At 50.5% G+C, this 18,837-nt stretch overlaps 3 protein-coding genes across 5 annotated transcripts in view; 2 read left to right on the top strand and 1 right to left on the bottom strand.

Annotated features, from left to right (window-relative positions):
* NHLRC2 (NHL repeat containing 2) overlaps positions 1-14,735 on the bottom strand; it is a 55,802-nt gene extending 41,067 nt beyond the window's left edge. The window contains exons 1-2 of one of the 2 annotated variants that reach the window (XM_069754348.1): positions 14,308-14,735; positions 5,893-5,980 (exon numbers count right to left, since the gene is read on the bottom strand). The gene's annotated coding sequence lies outside the window, so the exon portion shown is untranslated. Of the gene's footprint in view, positions 1-5,892; positions 5,995-14,307 lie in introns of those variants that run through there. The other variant, XM_069754350.1, reaches the window with a different exon arrangement.
* On the top strand, positions 4-12,211 carry DCLRE1A (DNA cross-link repair 1A). 2 transcript variants are annotated; one of them, XM_069754345.1, is made up of 10 exons: positions 4-400; positions 2,983-4,152; positions 4,677-4,810; positions 5,507-5,625; positions 6,542-6,685; positions 9,703-9,848; positions 10,304-10,458; positions 10,899-11,040; positions 11,402-11,525; positions 11,704-12,211. In XM_069754345.1, exons 1-10 carry the CDS (start codon positions 4-6, stop codon positions 11,768-11,770), a joined length of 2,598 nt encoding a protein of 865 aa, XP_069610446.1. In that variant the 3' UTR covers positions 11,771-12,211. The 2 variants fall into 2 exon arrangements, with proteins under 2 accessions (XP_069610446.1, XP_069610447.1); XM_069754346.1 differs by having other exon boundaries at positions 11,402-12,211.
* Positions 11,788-18,802, top strand: LOC138666884 (uncharacterized). The gene is made up of 3 exons (XM_069755064.1): positions 11,788-11,832; positions 13,137-13,700; positions 17,390-18,802. Exons 1-3 carry the CDS (start codon positions 11,788-11,790, stop codon positions 17,423-17,425), a joined length of 645 nt encoding a protein of 214 aa, XP_069611165.1. The 3' UTR covers positions 17,426-18,802.
* Positions 18,803-18,837: the final 35 nt, after the last annotated feature.

Raw genomic sequence — 18,837 nt, 5'->3', positions numbered from 1 at the left:
GCAATGTCCGACAATGAAGATGATATCTGGGATTATAAATCTCTCCAGAAACCCAGAGATGGAGTCGTGGACAAAGCGGGGAGTCCGAAACCAGCGGGAAAGTCGGGGTCCCAGGCTAAAAGACGGAGTAACAGGAGGAGAAACGCCCCAAAGAAAGCGAAGAACGCCCAGAGCCGCCCCTCAGAGCTGACCGTGCAGGGGCCGGGCTCTCAGGAGGCCGTACCGTCTACACCCAAAAGAGGGAAAGCTGAAAGTGTGAAGACCCCGACGCCCGAGACCCCTCAAAACGGACACAGCGGCCATTGTCCCAGCTGCCAGATGCCGTTCTCTATATTACTGGTACAGACGCCGCGATGGCACGTCAGCGAATGCTTGGACGCTCCGTCCACCGCACAGACAGGTACAGGAGACGCCTTTTACCTTCCTAACCTTAAAGGGATGATCAAAAACCAGCGTTACTGCGATGTCAGGATAAGCCCCAAAACCCGTCAGTCTGCGTGCGGATTACACCACCAGCAGCAAAGCCCGGAGGGGTCACCGTGCATCTCACAAATTTCACTTTTTGTATTGTACAAAGTGAAAATTTATATGTATTTGACACAAGACTCAGAACTTCTGCACTTCGCTCCGCAGGAAACACATGACGGGCGCATTCACCCGAGCGCGTCACTGGTGACATCCATGAGGAATCGGACATATCCCACTGGTTTATCGAGGCAGAATACTGGGCTCTCTTCAGCAGGAGGGGGGCCACAAAGTCTTAGGGTATGTGCACATGTAGAAAGCTCCTCTGCGGATTTTTCCGCAGCGGATTTTATAAATCCGCAGTGCAAAACCGCTGCGGTTTTTACTGTGGATTTATCGCGGTTTCTATTGCGGATTCCGCTGCGGTTTTACATCTTCAGTTTTCTATTGGAGCAGGTGTAAAAACGCTGCGGAATACGCACAAAGAATTGACATGCTGCGGAAAATAAAATGCTGCGTTTCTGTGCGTTTTTTTCCGCAGCGTGTGCACTGCGGATTTCGATTCCCATAGGTTTACATTGTACTATAAACTCATGGGAAACACTGCGGATCCGCAGCAAAATCCGCAACGTGTGCACCTACCCTTAAGGGGATGTGTAAGCAGGACCTTAACCCCTTCCTGACATAGGACGCAAATATATAGGTCCTATGCCAGGTGCAGGAAATGGAGGAACTAAGCCCGCTGCATACATGGCGCCTTCCGGATGTGTCGTATAACAGCAGCGGATGGAGCGAGCTCCAATCACTGCTGGTTAACCATTTAGATGCTGCAGTCAGTCTCTGACAGATGCACATAAATGGTTGTGATCATGTCCTCGTCGTGCCGCTGGGTTATCACGACCCTATCGCCCCATCTTGTATTCCTATGAAGCCCAGGTGCTTAGAAGATTATTTTTACTACATATTGCAATACTGAAGTATATAGAAAGTTCTGAGCCTCAGGTCCCTTGGAGGACTAAAAAAGGTGAAAGCTAATAAAAATGCAAAAACAATTAAATATTGAATCACCATCCCCCTCCCCCACACTTATTCCCGGTTTAAAAACATAAATTAAAAGGATTACAAACCGCAAACTTGTTATTGCAATGTCCAAGAAATATAAAGGCATTTAATCTAGATTATGAACTCTGTAAAAAGAAAATATAAATCCTAGAATTGGAGTTTTTTGTCATTTCACTTTCTTCAAAAATTGAATAAAAGCGTATTAAAGTGATGCCAAAATAGTATGAATGAAAACATCAGCTCGCCTTCCCATGTAGAGCACTACGGAATCAATGGTGCTGTAACAATAAATAATAATAATGCAAAAAAAAAAAGGGCAGCAAGCTACGGGTCTCAGAAAATGACGACGTAAATCAATTTTATAACCATTAAAATAATAAAGGAAACTATATAAATTTGGTGTCGCATTGATCGCACCGACCTGGAGAATCAGGTCATGAGTTAATTTTTACCACACGATGAACGCTGTGAACATAACTCCGAGTGGATTTATATATAGTTTTCTTCACCATTTTGCTGCCATGTTTTAGTAAGTTTCATCGTAAAATGAGCGAGAGTCATTCAAAGCTCGTGCGGCAAAAAAAAACAAACAAACCCCCATACGTTTCCGTAGGCGGAAACCTAAAAAAAAATAAAAATAAAATTATGGCTCTTGGAAGAAGTAGGGGTGCTAATCTGGTTGCTAAAAGGTTAATGGGGGCCGCTAGGGTATAACAGAGAGGTCATTAATGTGTGATCTGTGGAGTTATGATATTTCCATAAAACATCCAGAATAAAGGGGCCCCTTCATTACAGGGCCTGGTACCCCGTATTGGGTACTGCAGTGGGGGAGCGGCGTCATTACTGAATTCTGAGACTGAACCGCTCTCTTAGGCTACTTTCACACTAGCGTTGTTTTCAATACGTCGCAATGCGTCGTTTAGGGGAAAAAACGCATCCTGCAAAGTTGTTTGCAGGATGCGTTTTTGCCCCATAGAGTAACATTACCGACGCATTGCGACGTATTGACACACGTCGCAACCGTCGTGCGCCGTGTTGTGGCGGACCACCGGGAGCAAAAAACGTTAAATGTAGATGGAACTCCGCCCCCACCTCCCCGCACCTCACAATGGGGCAGCGGATGCGCCGGAGAAATGCATCCGCTGCCTCCGTTGTGCAGCGCATCAAACGCTAGCGTCGGAATCTCGGCCCGACGCATTGCGACGGGCCGAATCCAACGCTAGTGTGAAAGTAGCCTTATCTGAGAAAAGTTTGGTCTCTACACCACTTTCACCTCCAGAGGAGCCGCACCCGTATTCTGTCCCCCGGGCAGCGAGTACCAGGGGGCTATGGGCCATCTCAGCCGTATCCATTGCCACATTAGCAGTGGGGTTGGTAAAGGAGGGCAGCATTGTGCTGGGGGGATAACATGGCTCCGGTCCTTTCTGATGGGTGGTCTTTCTGTTCTCTTTGCAGAATGCCCCGATGGTTTTTGCTGCTCGTCCTCTTTTCCTTCTCACTACAAGCGATATTCCCATTTCCTGCTGGCACAGAGCCGGGCCGTGGATCAGCTTTGGATCTCGCCTCCCTGCACCCCTGATCTGACACTGCCAGGAGCCGATAAATCCAGTGTTTCCAATAGTTTAATTCCCTCAATCTCTAAGGAGGTGACAAAGCTGAACTTGCCCAAGTCCCAGTCTCCCTCCAGCTCCCAGGAGTCGGCGAGGAGGACGTCGCTGGATGTCTGGCTCTCCTCACCATCCAAAGCCTCCCAGGAAACCGCCAACCACATCACTGCCGACAGGTGTTACCCTGTGCCCCTGAGAGACCCCGGTGTATGCGACAGCGCCATTTCCTACTCCCCAGTCGTCAGCGATCAGGAGCTCTTCAGTGACGATGAGGGCGACGTTCCAACCTCAGGAAGGACACCCCGTCCCATCAGATCACCTATGAATGACACTAAAGCAGTAGAAATCCCCCCACAGTGCAATACTAGTTATCAGCCCCCTCGCCACGATAATGGGGGCAGCGCCTGTGTGAGGACTCGTTCTGGTGAGGATTATTGGTCTCGGTGCAGGACACCTGTGTCAGGTGTCAGGGAATGGCCCCCGGAGCAGCTGTATCCAGCGGGTGCGGCCGACCTCAGCTCTGATGATCAGCTCCTCATAGATCTCATTAAGACCGAGGAAGTCGCAGCCTCTGCAGTAAACTCTCAGCCTCGTGCACCGATCCCCCATCCACAGCGCACAGTAGACGCCGAGCCTCCGACGTCACAATCCCAGGAAAGATTCACCCAGGGGTCTCAGGCCATGGCGTCCGTGTCCTCAAAAGCCAAGAAGCAGATGGACCTCGGGGTTTTCTTTGGTTTGAAACCCAAAGTGGTGAAAGCAGCGGCCGAGGTGAAGGTGCCTCTAAAAATGAAAAGTCTGAACGCAGTCGCCTCGCAGAGCGAGAAACCGCAGCGGAAGAGAAAGGCGACGAGTTCTCTAGGTGACGCAGGCGGAGAGGTGGGGAACGTCCATGAGATCCCAGTACTGACAGCGACCGAAACTCAAAAGAGAGGCGGAAAGAGGTTCCGACAAAACTCCACCACGGAGCAAGGGGGGAGGGGAAGGAAGCAATGTCCATTCTACAAGAAGATCCCAGGTGAGTGCTCACACGTGTCCTGTCCTCGTACCTCAGCGCTGGTCCTCATGTGAGTCCTAGAAATAATGGTGCTGAGGTTTCTGTGCTTCACCCATGGGTGTAAATCTAGAAAATCCTGCAATATATTCTCTGCAGCGAGTGAATGAGGCCGAGTTGTAAGAGTGGTGGAATAACTGCTCCGTGAAGCCAACTTGTCCATTTCTTTGCCTTGTGGCACTTTATGTTCCTGTTTGGTCAGCGCACAACCTGACCCATCCGAGAGGTCCGCCATGAGGCAGTGCGGTGAGCTTGTCTCTCGCGGTCCCCGGGGGCTTGCTCTTAAGGGTCTTACTGTGAGATGTGGCACAGTCAGGGGTTGTGCTTGTCTGAGGAGATGGTGACGTCCCTTTACCAAAGTGGCAGCCGCAGGTTTTCTGGCCGCCATGTTTGGGGGCTCCTGTGCCCTCCGGGCTGATGTTGCATCCGCTGTGTTCTCGGCTGATTCTCGCTGGTCTCTGATTCCCTTTTTTATCGTTTTCTCTTAGGCACCGGATTTGCTGTGGACGCTTTCCAGTACGGGGAGATAGACGGCTGCTCTGCGTATTTCCTCACCCACTTTCACTCCGACCACTATGGCGGCCTCACAAAGAAATTCCGCTTCCCTATTTATTGCAGTAAGGTACGGACCGCTTGTCTCTGCTCCTCAGAAATATCTGGTCTTTATGCAGAAGGTGCGACCTCGGCTGCGGAGTCTGTGACTCCCATTCTCTTCTATGGTAACGTGTCTTCACCTGCTCGGATGTCTCTAGCGACATTTTCTGTGGCCGGCACGTAAATGCCAGATATTTACATTTAAGCAAAGCCCCAGCTTCCTTTAGGTTTATCAATTTTTTTGCTAATCTCAAGATCTGTGCTTGCTGCCAACATGATTATCCAAAGGCTGAAAACCTGTCCTGACCAATGCTAGCACAGCTGCAGTGATTGCTACAGTGTATCGGATCAGATATCTGTAAGTTGCAGACCTCTGTTCACATTGCAGTCTGACCGTTGCGCTGTGTTCGTCACTGGATCTGGGGTTTCTAGTCTTTGGCTGTTCCAGTATGCAGCAGACTCCATCCTGCTGATTGTGCTGGTCGAGTGTCAGGCATGCGGCCCCGACCACCCCGTCTCGTGTGTAGGATCTGTACACGGTCCGTGCAGGACGGCACTGGCTGCACCAACTACATAACGGCACAGCTGTTATAACCTGTCAATGCTCTACTCCATCTGTCCGGTGGCCTCCAGCCTCTTCGGGAGCGGATGTAACCTGTCCTCCGCTGTATACATGTCTGCGGGATATCGATGTGCCGACTGTCATTGTTCTCGTCTTTTCCAGATCACGGGGAACCTGGTGCAGACTAAGCTGCGAGTAGAGAAGGAATTCATCACCTGCTTACCCATGTACACGGAGTGTCTGGTGAATGGCATCAAAGTGGTGCTGCTGGACGCCAACCAGTACGTAGCCTCCATGAATGGCGCAGCACTGACGCTGAGCAACCAACAACCATTTACTGTTTCCTGCTCTAACCTGGTTGTAAATCAGAGAAAATAGTAAAACCTGTCGGCTCTTCCCGCTGACCACGTAAGGGGTTGTCCAGTCTGCAGTCATAGTGACAGTGACTGCAGACTTGTGAATCCTCACCGCTAAGAACAGAAGCTACTGTAAGTGCCCGCCACAAGGGGAACAATACAAATTATTAGACAATGACCCTCAGTTCTCACCTTTATGGGTGTAAACTGGATGAAAACCCAAACTGCACAGGATTCCTGCCCCCGATGACCCGAAGTTTCCAGCTCCTGTAGAAATTACCTAGAAATCAACATACAGAATAATGTCATTTAGAAACACTTTATAATAAGAACGATTTTTAGCAGGATGATGAATGTATATCTCCAGGTATCACAGAAAATAAGAATAAATGTTTGAACTTAAACATCTGCAAGTAATAAAGTTTTGACACTTTCTAATAGACCCTGCTGGGCACATCGACTATTGTTATCGGTGAATAAGAAACATTCTCTTTATATTTACCAGTGACCTGATACTTCTCACAGCTGAGGGCTTGTTACAATTGCATCTAGTCTAGATAATGCTCTGTGATGCTGATACATATTACCTGCAGTGATACATTGTAACAAATAGGACAGGAGAGGTTTCTTCACTTCAGGTGATTGGTGTAGACAGAAGCAAATCCTCAGCTGTGAGAAGTCTCTTCGTCGTTACAGCATGGGCTCCTGGTTGTGGAGCTCTGATCTTACTGCATCTGATGGAGAGCGAGGCGTGCACATAGACAGTAGCGTATCCGGGCACCGCTGATTCTCTCCATCCTAAATAACCCTTCTCTTGTCTCTGTTGCCTTTGCTATCACAGCTGCCCGGGGGCCGTTCTGCTGCTTTTTATTCTTCCTAATGGAACCACAATATTACATACAGGAGACTTTCGTGCAGAAACCTCAATGGAAAGGTATCCGGCGCTGCTTGGGAGGAAGATCCACACCTTGTACCTGGACACCACGTAAGACCACATATGTCTGTATAAAAGGAGGATACAATTAGCCACATGTGTGTATGTAGAATTAACTTATATGCTCCAGAGCTGCACTCACTATTCTGGTGCAGTCACTATGTACAGTGGGGCAAAAAAGTATTTAGTCAGTCAGCAATAATGCAAGTTCCACCACTTAAAAAGATGAGAGGCGTCTGTAATTTACATCATAGGTAGACCTCAACTATGGGAGACAAACTGAGAAAAAAAAATCCAGAAAATCACATTGTCTGTTTTCTTATCATTTTTTTTGCATATTATGGTGGAAAATAAGTATTTGGTCAGAAACAAACAATCAAGATTTCTGGCTCTCACAGACCTGTAACTTCTTTAAGAGTCTCCTCTTTCCTCCACTCATTACCTGTAGTAATGGCACCTGTTTAAACTTGTTATCAGTATAAAAAGACACCTGTGCACACCCTCAAACAGTCTGACTCCAATCTCCACTATGGTGAAGACCAAAGAGCTGTCAAAGGACACCAGAAACAAAATTGTAGCCCTGCACCAGGCTGGGAAGACTGAATCTGCAATAGCCAACCAGCTTGGAGTGAAGAAATCAACAGTGGGAGCAATAATTAGAAAATGGAAGACATACAAGACCACTGATAATCTCCCTCGATCTGGGGCTCCACGCAAAATCCCACCCCGTGGGGTCAGAATGATCACAAAAACGGTGAGCAAAAATCCCAGAACCACGCGGGGGGACCTAGTGAATGAACTGCAGAGAGCTGGGACCAATGTAACAAGGCCTACCATAAGTAACACACTACGCCACCATGGACTCAGATCCTGCAGTGCCAGACGTGTCCCACTGCTTAAGCCAGTACATGTCCGGGCCCGTCTGAAGTTTGCTAGAGAGCATTTGGATGATCCAGAGGAGTTTTGGGAGAATGTCCTATGGTCTGATGAAACCAAACTGGAACTGTTTGGTAGAAACACAACTTGTCGTGTTTGGAGGAAAAAGAATACTGAGTTGCATCCATCAAACACCATACCTACTGTAAAGCATGGTGGTGGAAACATCATGCTTTGGGGCTGTTTCTCTGCAAAGGGGCCAGGACGACTGATCCGGGTACATGAAAGAATGAATGGGGCCATGTATCGTGAGATTTTGAGTGCAAACCTCCTTCCATCAGCAAGGGCATTGAAGATGAAACGTGGCTGGGTCTTTCAACATGACAATGATCCAAAGCACACCGCCAGGGCAACGAAGGAGTGGCTTCGTAAGAAGCATTTCAAGGTCCTGGAGTGGCCTAGCCAGTCTCCAGATGTCAACCCTATAGAAAACCTTTGGAGGGAGTTGAAAGTCCGTGTTGCCAAGCGAAAAGCCAAAAACATCACTGCTCTAGAGGAGATCTGCATGGAGGAATGGGCCAACATACCAACAACAGTGTGTGGCAACCTTGTGAAGACTTACAGAAAACGTTTGACCTCTGTCATTGCCATCAAAGGATATATTACAAAGTATTGAGATGAAATTTTGCTTCTGACCAAATACTTATTTTCCACCATAATATGCAAATAAAATGTTAAAAAAACAGAATGTGATTTTCTGGATTTTTTTTTCTCAGTTTGTCTCCCATAGTTGAGGTCTACCTATGATGTAAATTACAGACGCATCTCATCTTTTTAAGTGGTGGAACTTGCACTATTGCTGACTGACTAAATACTTTTTTGCCCCACTGTACATACATTACATTACTGATCCTGAGTTACATCCTGTATTATACCCCAGAGCTGCGCTCACTATTCTGGTGCAGTCACTGTGTACATACATTACATTACTGATTCTGAGTTACATCCTGTATTATACCCCACAGCTGCACTCACTATTCTGCTGGTGCAGTCACTGTGTACATACATTACATTACTGATCCTGAGTTACACCCTGTATTATACCCCAGAGCTGCGCTCACTATTCTGGTGCAGTCACTGTGTACATACATTACATTACTGATCCTGAGTTACCTCCTGTATTATACCCCAGAGCTGCACTCACTATTCTGCTGGTGCAGTCACTGTGTACATACATTACATTACTGATCCTGAGTTACCTCCTGTATTATACTCCAGAGCTGCACTCACTATTCTGCTGGTGCAGTCACTGTGTACATACATTACATTACTGATCCTGAGTTACCTCCTGTATTATACCCCAGAGCTGCACTCACTATTCTGCTGGTGCAGTCACTGTGTACATACATTACATTACTGATCCTGAGTTACATCCTGTATTATACCCCACAGCTGCACTCACTATTCTGCTGGTGCAGTCACTGTGTACATACATTACATTACTGATCCTGAGTTACACCCTGTATTATACCCCAGAGCTGCGCTCACTATTCTGGTGCAGTCACTGTGTACATACATTACATTACTGATCCTGAGTTACCTCCTGTATTATACCCCAGAGCTGCACTCACTATTCTGCTGGTGCAGTCACTGTGTACATACATTACATTACTGATCCTGAGTTACCTCCTGTATTATACTCCAGAGCTGCACTCACTATTCTGCTGGTGCAGTCACTGTGTACATACATTACATTACTGATCCTGAGTTACCTCCTGTATTATACTCCAGAGCTGCACTCACTATTCTGCTGGTGCAGTCACTGTGTACATACATTACATTACTGATCCTGAGTTACCTCCTGTATTATACCCCAGAGCTGCACTCACTATTCTGCTGGTGCAGTCACTGTGTACATACATTACATTACTGATCCTGAGTTACATCCTGTATTATCCTCCAGAGCTGCACTCACTATTCTGCTGGTGCAGTCACTGTGTACATACATTACATTACTGATCCTGAGTTACATCCTGTATTATACCCCAGAGCTGCACTCACTATTCTGCTGGTGCAGTCACTGTGTACATACATTACATTACTGATTCTGAGTTACCTCCTGTATTATTCTCCAGAGCTGCGTGCGTTTTCTCAGCTATCCTCCTTACTTTGTCCTGTCCTCCCTCTCGCAGGTACTGTAGCCCGGAGTACACCTTCCCTCCGCAGCAGGAGACAGTGCAGTTTGCAGTGAACGCTGCCTTTGAAATGGTGACATTACATCCTCGGACTCTGGTGGTCTGCGGAACGTATTCTATTGGCAAGGAGAAGGTGTTTTTGGGTAAATATATATTTTTTCCCCTTCTGATTTGCATATTACTTGGTGACTGTACGGAGCGGCCGCAGAGTATTTCGGGGTCTCCTGTTCTCGCTGGGTGCACTTAGTCGGGCTGTCAGGAGATGCCTCTTTCTTACAGGAATGCTCTGCTGCTGGGAAAGCCGGGGGCGATCGTCACCCCAGCAGAGTGTTAGATTACAGCTCTGAGAGCGAAGTGCGTCCGCAGAGCACGTGATCCGGGTCTACAGCAGCGAGGCCGCAGTGCAGGACAATCCCTCTGTCCTTCGCTTTGTACCCGGCCTCTGGCATTACACCTCCGACATTGTTATGCGGCTTCTTGCAGGCACCATGTGGACGGAGCGGGGGTCCATGCACATCGCAGCCTTTCTTCTGGGACATGTGGTCCCCAACCGCCATACGTCTATAATCTACAGTCTTTATTTCTCTCCTGTTTGCAGCCATTGCTGATGTTTTGGGCTGTAAGGTTTGCATGTCCCAAGACAAGTATAAGACGATGCAGTGTCTGGAGTCGGCGGAGATCCGAGCCCTGGTGACCACGGACTGGCACAGCACCGCGCTGCACGTCCTTCCCATGATGCAGGTGAACTTCAAGGTAAGATTCTGCGCTGCTTCGGTCGGGACTTGTGTATTTAGGACTTAGTACAGATCACACTGTGCCCCTAAATGTTTCACAAGAACGAATGCTCCGTTTCCCATGAATGATAATGCGGCCTCCGCTCCCACGTTACTCGGGGGTCTGGTAGGTGCCAATGCCTGCAGCGGCTGCATTATGGGGGGCATCAATTGAGATGTTACACGTACCTCACTGATCTGGAGGGATTGTCCTCTAATACGGCCCCTTCCCAAATGCTGACATCCTATTTTACACCGGTGACGTCAGTGTTTAGGGTGGGTGGTCCGGCGGGTGGGTGGTCCGGCAGCCGATGACATCTTCAACTAAAGTCTGCTCCATCCGCATGAAAACCGTGCCTCAACCTGAGCATCATCAACCTTCTCTGGTTTTTATTTATCAATTTTTTTTATTGCTTGCAGGGTCTCGCCGCCCACCTCAACAAATTCTCTGGGAAATATGACCGTGTCTTGGCTTTCAAGCCAACAGGATGGACGTATTCTGCCGGCTGCAGTTCGGTGGCCGAGATCAGACCGGAGATCCGAGGGAAGATTACTATGTATGGTATGTATGAGGCCGTGCTGCCAACACCCCGGCCTTTCTACAAGTGTACGGAACAATATAACGTTTATCACCTCACCGTAGGGGCCTGCAGGGACCTGAATCCTACCGATCTGACTCCCAGGAGCCACCACTAGGGGGAGCTCCCCTAGTGATGGCTCCATTGTCCTGCAGATCACTGGATCGCCTGCTCTGTGACTGCGACACCGGACTGATCTCCATATAGTGACCGATGTCTGTGCGGGCTCTTATACAGGGTCAGGAGATGTAATGCAGGGAGATTGGGGCGGACGTCGCAGGCCAGGTGTATTCGTGGCACATGACTGACTGGGTCTTATGTGTGATCTCCGCTGCTTCCCCGCAGGGATCCCGTACAGTGAACACAGCAGCTTCTCCGAGATGAAGAGATTCGTGCAATTTATAAAACCGCAGAAAATCATCCCGACCGTCAATGTGGGGAGCTGGAAATCCCGCACGGCCATGGAGAGGTATTTTGCTGAATGGCTTTCAGAGAGTAAGAAGTGAGAGCCGGTCCTCGGGGTCCGGACGTCTCCTGTATGGACCGAGTGCTGTTCTGGCCGGACCGCGCAGACCCCGATCTCCTTACTACATGTAACCTGTGGGGGTCTGCAGAGATGTAGGATCCTAATCTACACATATTCCTAGCAGGCGTTCAGCTTCACTTCCGCACCGAGATCTCTGCTTGCTGTCAGTGAACGGGAACATTATTTAGATGCAGAGGTCCTGACCATGGTGGAAGCGGAGTCTGCTGAAGTGGCAGCACTTATCGTCATTGTATGAATGTGATGGAGGAAGAGAGACCGGATGCATCAGAGCCCACCTCACCCCGAGACCACCGGAGGCTGAGCGGCCTGCAGAGGCACAAGCCCGGCTGCACGATGTCTCTGCCGCTGAGTCTCGCTGCACTTATTTATTTTTAACGGTGCTCTTGTTTTCATCTTTTTGGACCTTTTGCAAAACTACAAGGGCATGCTGGGAGTTGTAGTTTTGCAGACCACTATCTCACAGCGTGGGACCGGCCGCCATCTTTGTCTGGTGTTTTTTGTTTTTTTTTAATGTAATGAAATTATGTTATCTAATGGGAAACGTGCAAAAATGTATCACAGAAATCTCTTGTGAGGTCTTCTGAGGGATTTTGAACTAAAAAATAAAATTCTTAAAAAAAATTTTTTTTCTATTGGTGTTATCCATAATGGATAATGTGTCGTTCTGTGTGCTGAGCCTTCTATGTTCTCAACATTCTGTGCTGATATCAAATCTTTATACTTCAGAGCTCTGAATTCTAAACGTAGACATGAGAAAATACAGCCACCACTAGGGGGAGCTCACTACATACAGATTTATACAGTCACCACTAGAGGGAGCTCACTACATACAGATATATACAGCCACCACTAGAGGGAGCTCACTACATACAGATTTATACAGTCACCACTAGAGGGAGCTCACTACATACAGATTTATACAGTCACCACTAGGGGGAGCTCACTACATACAGATTTATACAGTCACCACTAGAGGGAGCTCACTACATACAGATATATACAGTCACCACTAGGGGGAGCTCACTACATACAGATTTATACAGTCACCACTAGAGGGAGCTCACTACATACAGATTTATACAGTCACCACTAGGGGGAGCTCACTACATACAGATTTATACAGTCACCACTAGAGGGAGCTCACTACATACAGATATATACAGCCACCACTAGGTGGAGATCACTACATACAGATTTATACAGTCACCACTAGAGGGAGCTCACTACATACAGATTTATACAGTCACCACTAGAGGGAGCTCACTACATACAGATTTATACAGTCACCACTAGGGGGAGCTCACTACATACAGATTTATACAGCCACCACTAGGGGGAGCTCACTACATACAGATATATACAGTCACCACTAGGAGCTTGTAGTCTGTGGAGGAAGGTGCTGGTTTGCTGCTCCAGGAGAGTCACCAGTTTTTCACCCAGGAATTCCCCCCCCCCCCTCTCTGACCAAGGAAAGAGAGGGGTATGGTGGATGGACTGTGGGGCTGAGTCCCCGTCTCCCACCCCTCGGTCTAGGCCGGCGAGGGGTGGGAGCTCATTGCTACCGGCAAAGAGGGTCACCAGATCCGGCAAGGCCCAGAACATGGTGGAGCCCAGGAGGGCTGCAAAGACCCTGAGGCGAGGGCCACTGCGGTGTCTCCTCCCGGAGGTGAGCGGAGTACTCGCAGAGGTGCAGCGGTGCCGAAGGATTGGGGCACTAGGGCCGCACGGGAGCCGGTTGACAGCTATGCCTCCCGCGTCCATGCGTACCTCAGCGAGCATGAGGAGGCTGGGAAGACCCTCAGGAGACTCCGGGAGGAGATGAAGGAGGTGAGGCAAGCTGCAAACAGAGCCTCCCGCACAGAGAAGTCTGCCCTAACAGCCAGGATATCCAGCCTGGGGATATGCATTGAGGGCATGGAAGCCCGGAGAGCGGCGATATTAAACAACAGCGGGCCCTTCCGGGAAAAGCTGGAGAATGACGACCGATTCCACAACATGGCTGCTGCAAAGGAGCCAGAGGGGTCTCGGCGTCCGACCCAGGTGGAGGAAGTGGACCATGAGGAGATGGAGGAGGCACCGTACCCACCTGGGGGCTTGGTAAGTGATCTCCAGGCCACACACAGCGGGATAGATCCAGTGCAGGTCCCACTCCCATCAGACCATAGTATTTCAGAGGATGATGGGGGTGATGCGGATGATAGCAGCAGCGATATCAGCAGCAGTGGGGGTTGCCTCGTCTTGCAGCAGATTCGTCAGCTAGAGTCCCCAGTAAATTATGCCCACCTGAAGTTTGGGGATGAGGTCTGCGGGGACGAGGCAACCGGGAGGGGGAAAAATAAAAGCAAAAAAGGAAGAAAACATCGGAGGAGAGTTTGGTGTTTGTCCCCCTTCCTGGGACCCCCCGGTCCCGCTGTGTGGAGCCCGCTACCCACCCCGGCCCGGGACCTGCAGTGGGTCCGGTGCGAGGGAGCGGGGAGAGTACAAGTCATATGGCGCAGGTCGCCGTCTCTGCTGGCGGTAGCAGAGGGGGCGAGAGTGGGCATGCGGCTGCAGAGCCGGACAGTGTGCATGGTTTGGAATGTGGCCCTGTGGCGGGCGGTAATAAAATCTGTGGAGGTGTCCAGGCCCGATCCTCTGTGGAAACGGGGGACGGCCTGGCGCCTGCTGCACCCGCTGACGCTCGGGGGGTAGGGGCTGTGGGTACCTTGCCGGTGGTCACCGCTCCCCGCAGTGTTGGCGGTGCGCTGTCAGCCGGGGCCGCATCATCGGCGGTGTGTGCTGTGGTGTCGGGGTCCCCCACATGCAGATCCGATGCTGGGTCAAAGTCCGGGACCCCGGCACCGGTTATCATCTCGGGTGCAGCTGTAATGGCTGCAGTAATGCAGGTCCGGACGGCATCCTCACCGGAGAAAGTCGCACCGCCGGGGTCCTCTGCATGTGTGTCACCTGTATCTGTGGGGGACCCGGCGGTGAAGTGCACACAGGAGCGTGGAGATGGTCTGCAGGAGAGGCTGGAGCAACAGTCTGCAGCTGCCAGCACATGCTCTGCTGAAAAGCAGGGTGTGGTAATCAAACCCTGCAGTATTGATCTTAAAGGGGCAGCTGCACTGCAAACAGCAACAACCCCAGCAGAAAGCAGAAAAAAAAATGCAAAAAAAAAATGTAAATAATAATGGAAGTGGTGCAAGTGGTGTGAATAGTGTGTGTGATGGTGATAATGGTGAAGGGTCAGGGGCAGTTTCTGCTGGAGGTATGGTTGGTGTGAATGGTGCCAGTGCGGTGATTTCTACTAGTGGAAATGGTGAGGCTGAGGTAAGTGAGGTGGAGATGGTTGACTGTGAGGTTGAGGGTTCAGGGAATATAGGGGCTGGTCCATCGTCCCCCTCACCTGCAGCCGCCATTAGTTATGCGGCTGCTGCCGCTGGGGTTCCACAGGGGTCTTCCTCATCTCCGGACCCAGGGAATGAAGCTTTTCGCCGCCGTTTCCTGGAGGCCCTCAAAAAAGGGGAGCAGACGATCAATGTAGAGGGAAGAGAGGTGGCGTTGTCCTACTGGCTAGATAAGTTTGGTCTAGCTGCCTTCCAAGAGAAAAGGGGGGGGGGAGACCGTGTGGTCCCTCCCGACAGCCGGGCAGGGGGTCTCCAGGAGAAATGTGGTTCGTCTTCGGTGGAGGGGCGATGAAGCGTGTCCATCCAGGACAAATGTGGTGAAGCTCCTCATGAAGATGGACTTCAGGGCTATTGACATCTTTGCTCTGATACATCCTTTTGGGACCTCCACCTTTGATATCAGCTTTGTTCGGCCGGAGGGCTTGGAGCTCTTTTGGTTGAATTATGAGCTGGTAAAAGAGGAGCCCGGCTGGCGAGGTTTCGCCGTGGAAGCAATTTCTCGCCAAAGTGGGCCGAAGAAAGTGACCGTTTTAACATGTAATGAGTCTTTCTGGCGTTGACATAATGACCTGGTTGAGTCGGTACGGCAAGGTTGTGGAGGTCCCGAAGAAGAACCGGGACGATTTTGGTATCTGGTCAGGGGGCTGGACCTTCATGGTAAAGTTGAAGCGTTCAGGGGGCACTGTCACCCACATCCCTTCCTCGGCTTTTCTGGGTAGGGATCGGATTCTGGTCTTCTACCAGGGGCAGCCGAAGGTATGCCACAGGTGCGGTGATCCTCGCCACTTCAGCGCGGGCTGCAAGGTGCAGAAATGTGCCTTGTGTGGCGAGGTAGGTCACCTCGCCGCATCCTGTGGTGTCATTCGATGTCACCCATTCAGCCGCTGCCCTCGTTCCTTCTCTAATGCCATGGCCAGCCGGGCAGAGGGGAGCCGTGAGGAAGTTCCTGGCGGTGCAACTTCTGCAGAGGTTGGAGGTGGTAGCGGGGGAGGAGCTGAGGGGCCGATGAGGAATGGCAGGGCTAGGGGCCCCTCTTACCAGCGGAGGCAGGCAAGGCGTCAGGAGGGCAGGGGGCAGGAGGAGCCTCGGGAAACTGGGGTAATGGCTGCCCCCTCCTCCGAGGCGACGGCCCATGTCACTGAGGCCCCGGGGGAGGAAGCGGTGAATGAGGAGATCAGAAGGATGGACAATGAGGAAGTGGCTGATCTCTCAGATGCCTCTCAATATGAAAGTTTTGATGAGGATGGAGGGGAACAGCCAAAAGAAATGGGTGACAAGGGTACCAAAAGGAGTGCCAAGAGTGCCAAAAGTAAAAAAAAGAAGAAAAAAGGTGGAAAATCTTCTTCCCTGACCAAGTTGCCTAAGGAAGGTCCCACCGACTCCCTTCTGATCCCTCTCTCCAACCGGTTCCAAGCCCTTGACGATCCTGCTGAGACGGGAGTCGGGGTTGAGGTTCCGGAGGTAACATCGGGAGGGCCTTTGGGAGGCGGGGGAGTTCCTTCTCCGGGGGGTGTGTCTTCCTCGGGAGGTGCGGACGACCCTGGGTCCGGAGATGAGAAAGAGGTGGGAGGGATGGATACCTCTGTCTCTCTGAAAAGAAGAGGGGGGGCTTCATCGTCCGGAGACGAGCGGGCTAAAAAAAAGGGTGGGGTGAAGAAAAAGGCCATCTAACTCGATCACTCATGATGGCGGCACCCACCCCGTTGACTCTAGCGACCATTAATGTCGCTAGTATAAAGTCTGATGCGGCTAGATTTGTGGCCTTTGATTTTCTCACCCGATTTGAGGCTGAAATTTTGTTTTTGCAGGAGACCAGGCTTACGGATATGGGGGCCATACGCAAGGCGAAGAGCGAGTGGAGGTGCGGGTCTTCGTACTGGTCTCTTGCGGCCGAGCCGTGTAGCGGGGTGGCAGTCCTTTTTAAGACTGCATCGGTTGAATGCCGGAGAGTTATCGAGGTAGAAATGGGGAGGTGCCTGGTCTTAGACGTCTTCATGAGGGGACAGGAGCTTCGGCTCATTAACATCTATGGTCCGCAGTCAAAGTGGGACCGTAAATGTCTCTTCCTGAAGATTAAGCCCTATCTTTTTACCAGTCGGCAGGTGGTCTTTGGAGGTGACTTTAACACTGTCACAAGGCTTCGTGATAGGGGAGGCTCCATTGACCGGCTGGCTTATGATAGTAATACTCTTAATAGCATACCTAGTGACGCTCGCCTGGTCAATGTCCACATCCGGCACACCCCAGGTCACTGTGGTTTCACCTTTCATAGAGGTAATTGTAGGTCTAGGATAGACAGGTTTTTTTTAAAGGAGGAAGCCATCTCTTCAGCAGTGTCCGTTGTTGAGGTGGAGTTCTCCGATCACTGTCTGATTTCTTTTTCTCTGAATGTTTCAGAAACCCCTCGGATGGGAAGGGGACTATGGAAGCTGAATTCGTCCCTCTTGGAAGAAGCAGAGATAAGACAATCCTTTGAGGACTTTCTTCAGAGCCAGGTACCGCTTTTGGATCTCTGTAGCGATAAGTCAGAGTGGTGGGAGATGTTCAAAGATCGGGTTGCGAGTTTCTTCCGCCAGCTCTCGAGCCTCAGGAGCCTGAGCAGGTACCGCCTGTGTCAGGAACTGAGGAGGAAACTCGAACATCTCGTCTCGGCTGGAGGTGACCGTGAGGAGATCTCCAGAGTGAAGTCTTTACTCAAGAGGTGTCAGTACGATAGGCACACATCTTTGGTTTTTGAGAGGGATTTCGGGAGGTACCGCTCGCCTGACCCCTACAGAAACTGTAAGATGTCAGTGAGTTGTAAGGTGGTGACAGGTTTGGTCGACGATACGGGTTCCCTGAAAAGATCCAAATCAGGGATCCTGGAGGTGATCAGATCTTTCTACTCACACCTCTTGGGGAAGAGGGATCTGGATCAGAACGTGATGTCGGCTTTCCTGGCCGAGGCCATCCCTGAGCCAGGGGATGACCCCTCGCTTCACGTTTTGACAGAACCAATCAGGGAAGAGGAAGTGCGACTGGCCATTGATGGGCTTCGGCCTAAGAAATCGCCAGGTCCGGATGGCTTAACATCCGAGTTTTATAAGACCTTTAGGGACTCGTTGGTCCCTCTCTTGACTGAGGTGTTTAACGAGTGTCTCTCCTCGGGCGCTCTTTCCCAGTCGATGAGGCAGTCTGCCCTGATTATCCTGTCAAAGGGTAAGGACCCATCCCGTATTGAGAACTGGCGTCCCATAGCGCTTCTCAATACGGACCGGAAGGTTCTGGCAAAGGTGCTGTTCAAACGGCTGGTGAAGTTTGCACCCCGGCTCCTTTCGGGGGCCCAGCACTGCTCCGTTCCAGGCCGCAGTATGTTTAATGCTGTGCTCGGTGTCCGAGAGGCAGTGGAGCAGGGCGGGTCACTGGAAGGGGTACTTGCTGTCCTTAGACCAGGCGAAGGCTTTTGATCGGGTTAACCATGAGTACCTCTGGTCCGTCCTTCTGAGGTACGGTCTGCCTGGGGGGTTTGTAAATTGGCTAAAGATCTTGTACGCAGGGGCAGAGACTTTCCCGCTCGTGAATGGTTGGTCTGGCCGCCCTTTTGAGGTTGGGTCTGGGGTCCGCCAGGGCTGTCCATTGAGCCCGCTGTTATACGTGTTCGCGATAGATCCCCTTTTAAAAAGGATTGAGCGTGGGCCGTTGGCGGGAGTCAGGATGGACCAGGTGGCCCCAGAAGCCACTCTGAGGGTGGTAGCGTATGCCGATGACGTCTCCCTTTTCGTGTCCTCGTGGTTTCCCGGTGGCGGGCTGGGGCTTATCACGATCAGATTTTTGTTTTGCAGAAGTGAATTACTGATATAGGGCTT

Source organism: Ranitomeya imitator, chromosome 2 (genome assembly GCF_032444005.1).
Source record: "Ranitomeya imitator isolate aRanImi1 chromosome 2, aRanImi1.pri, whole genome shotgun sequence".
Lineage (NCBI taxonomy): Eukaryota > Metazoa > Chordata > Amphibia > Anura > Dendrobatidae > Ranitomeya > Ranitomeya imitator.
The sequence above is the reverse complement of the archived record's forward strand: the minus strand, read 5'-3'. Positions and strand labels throughout refer to the sequence as shown.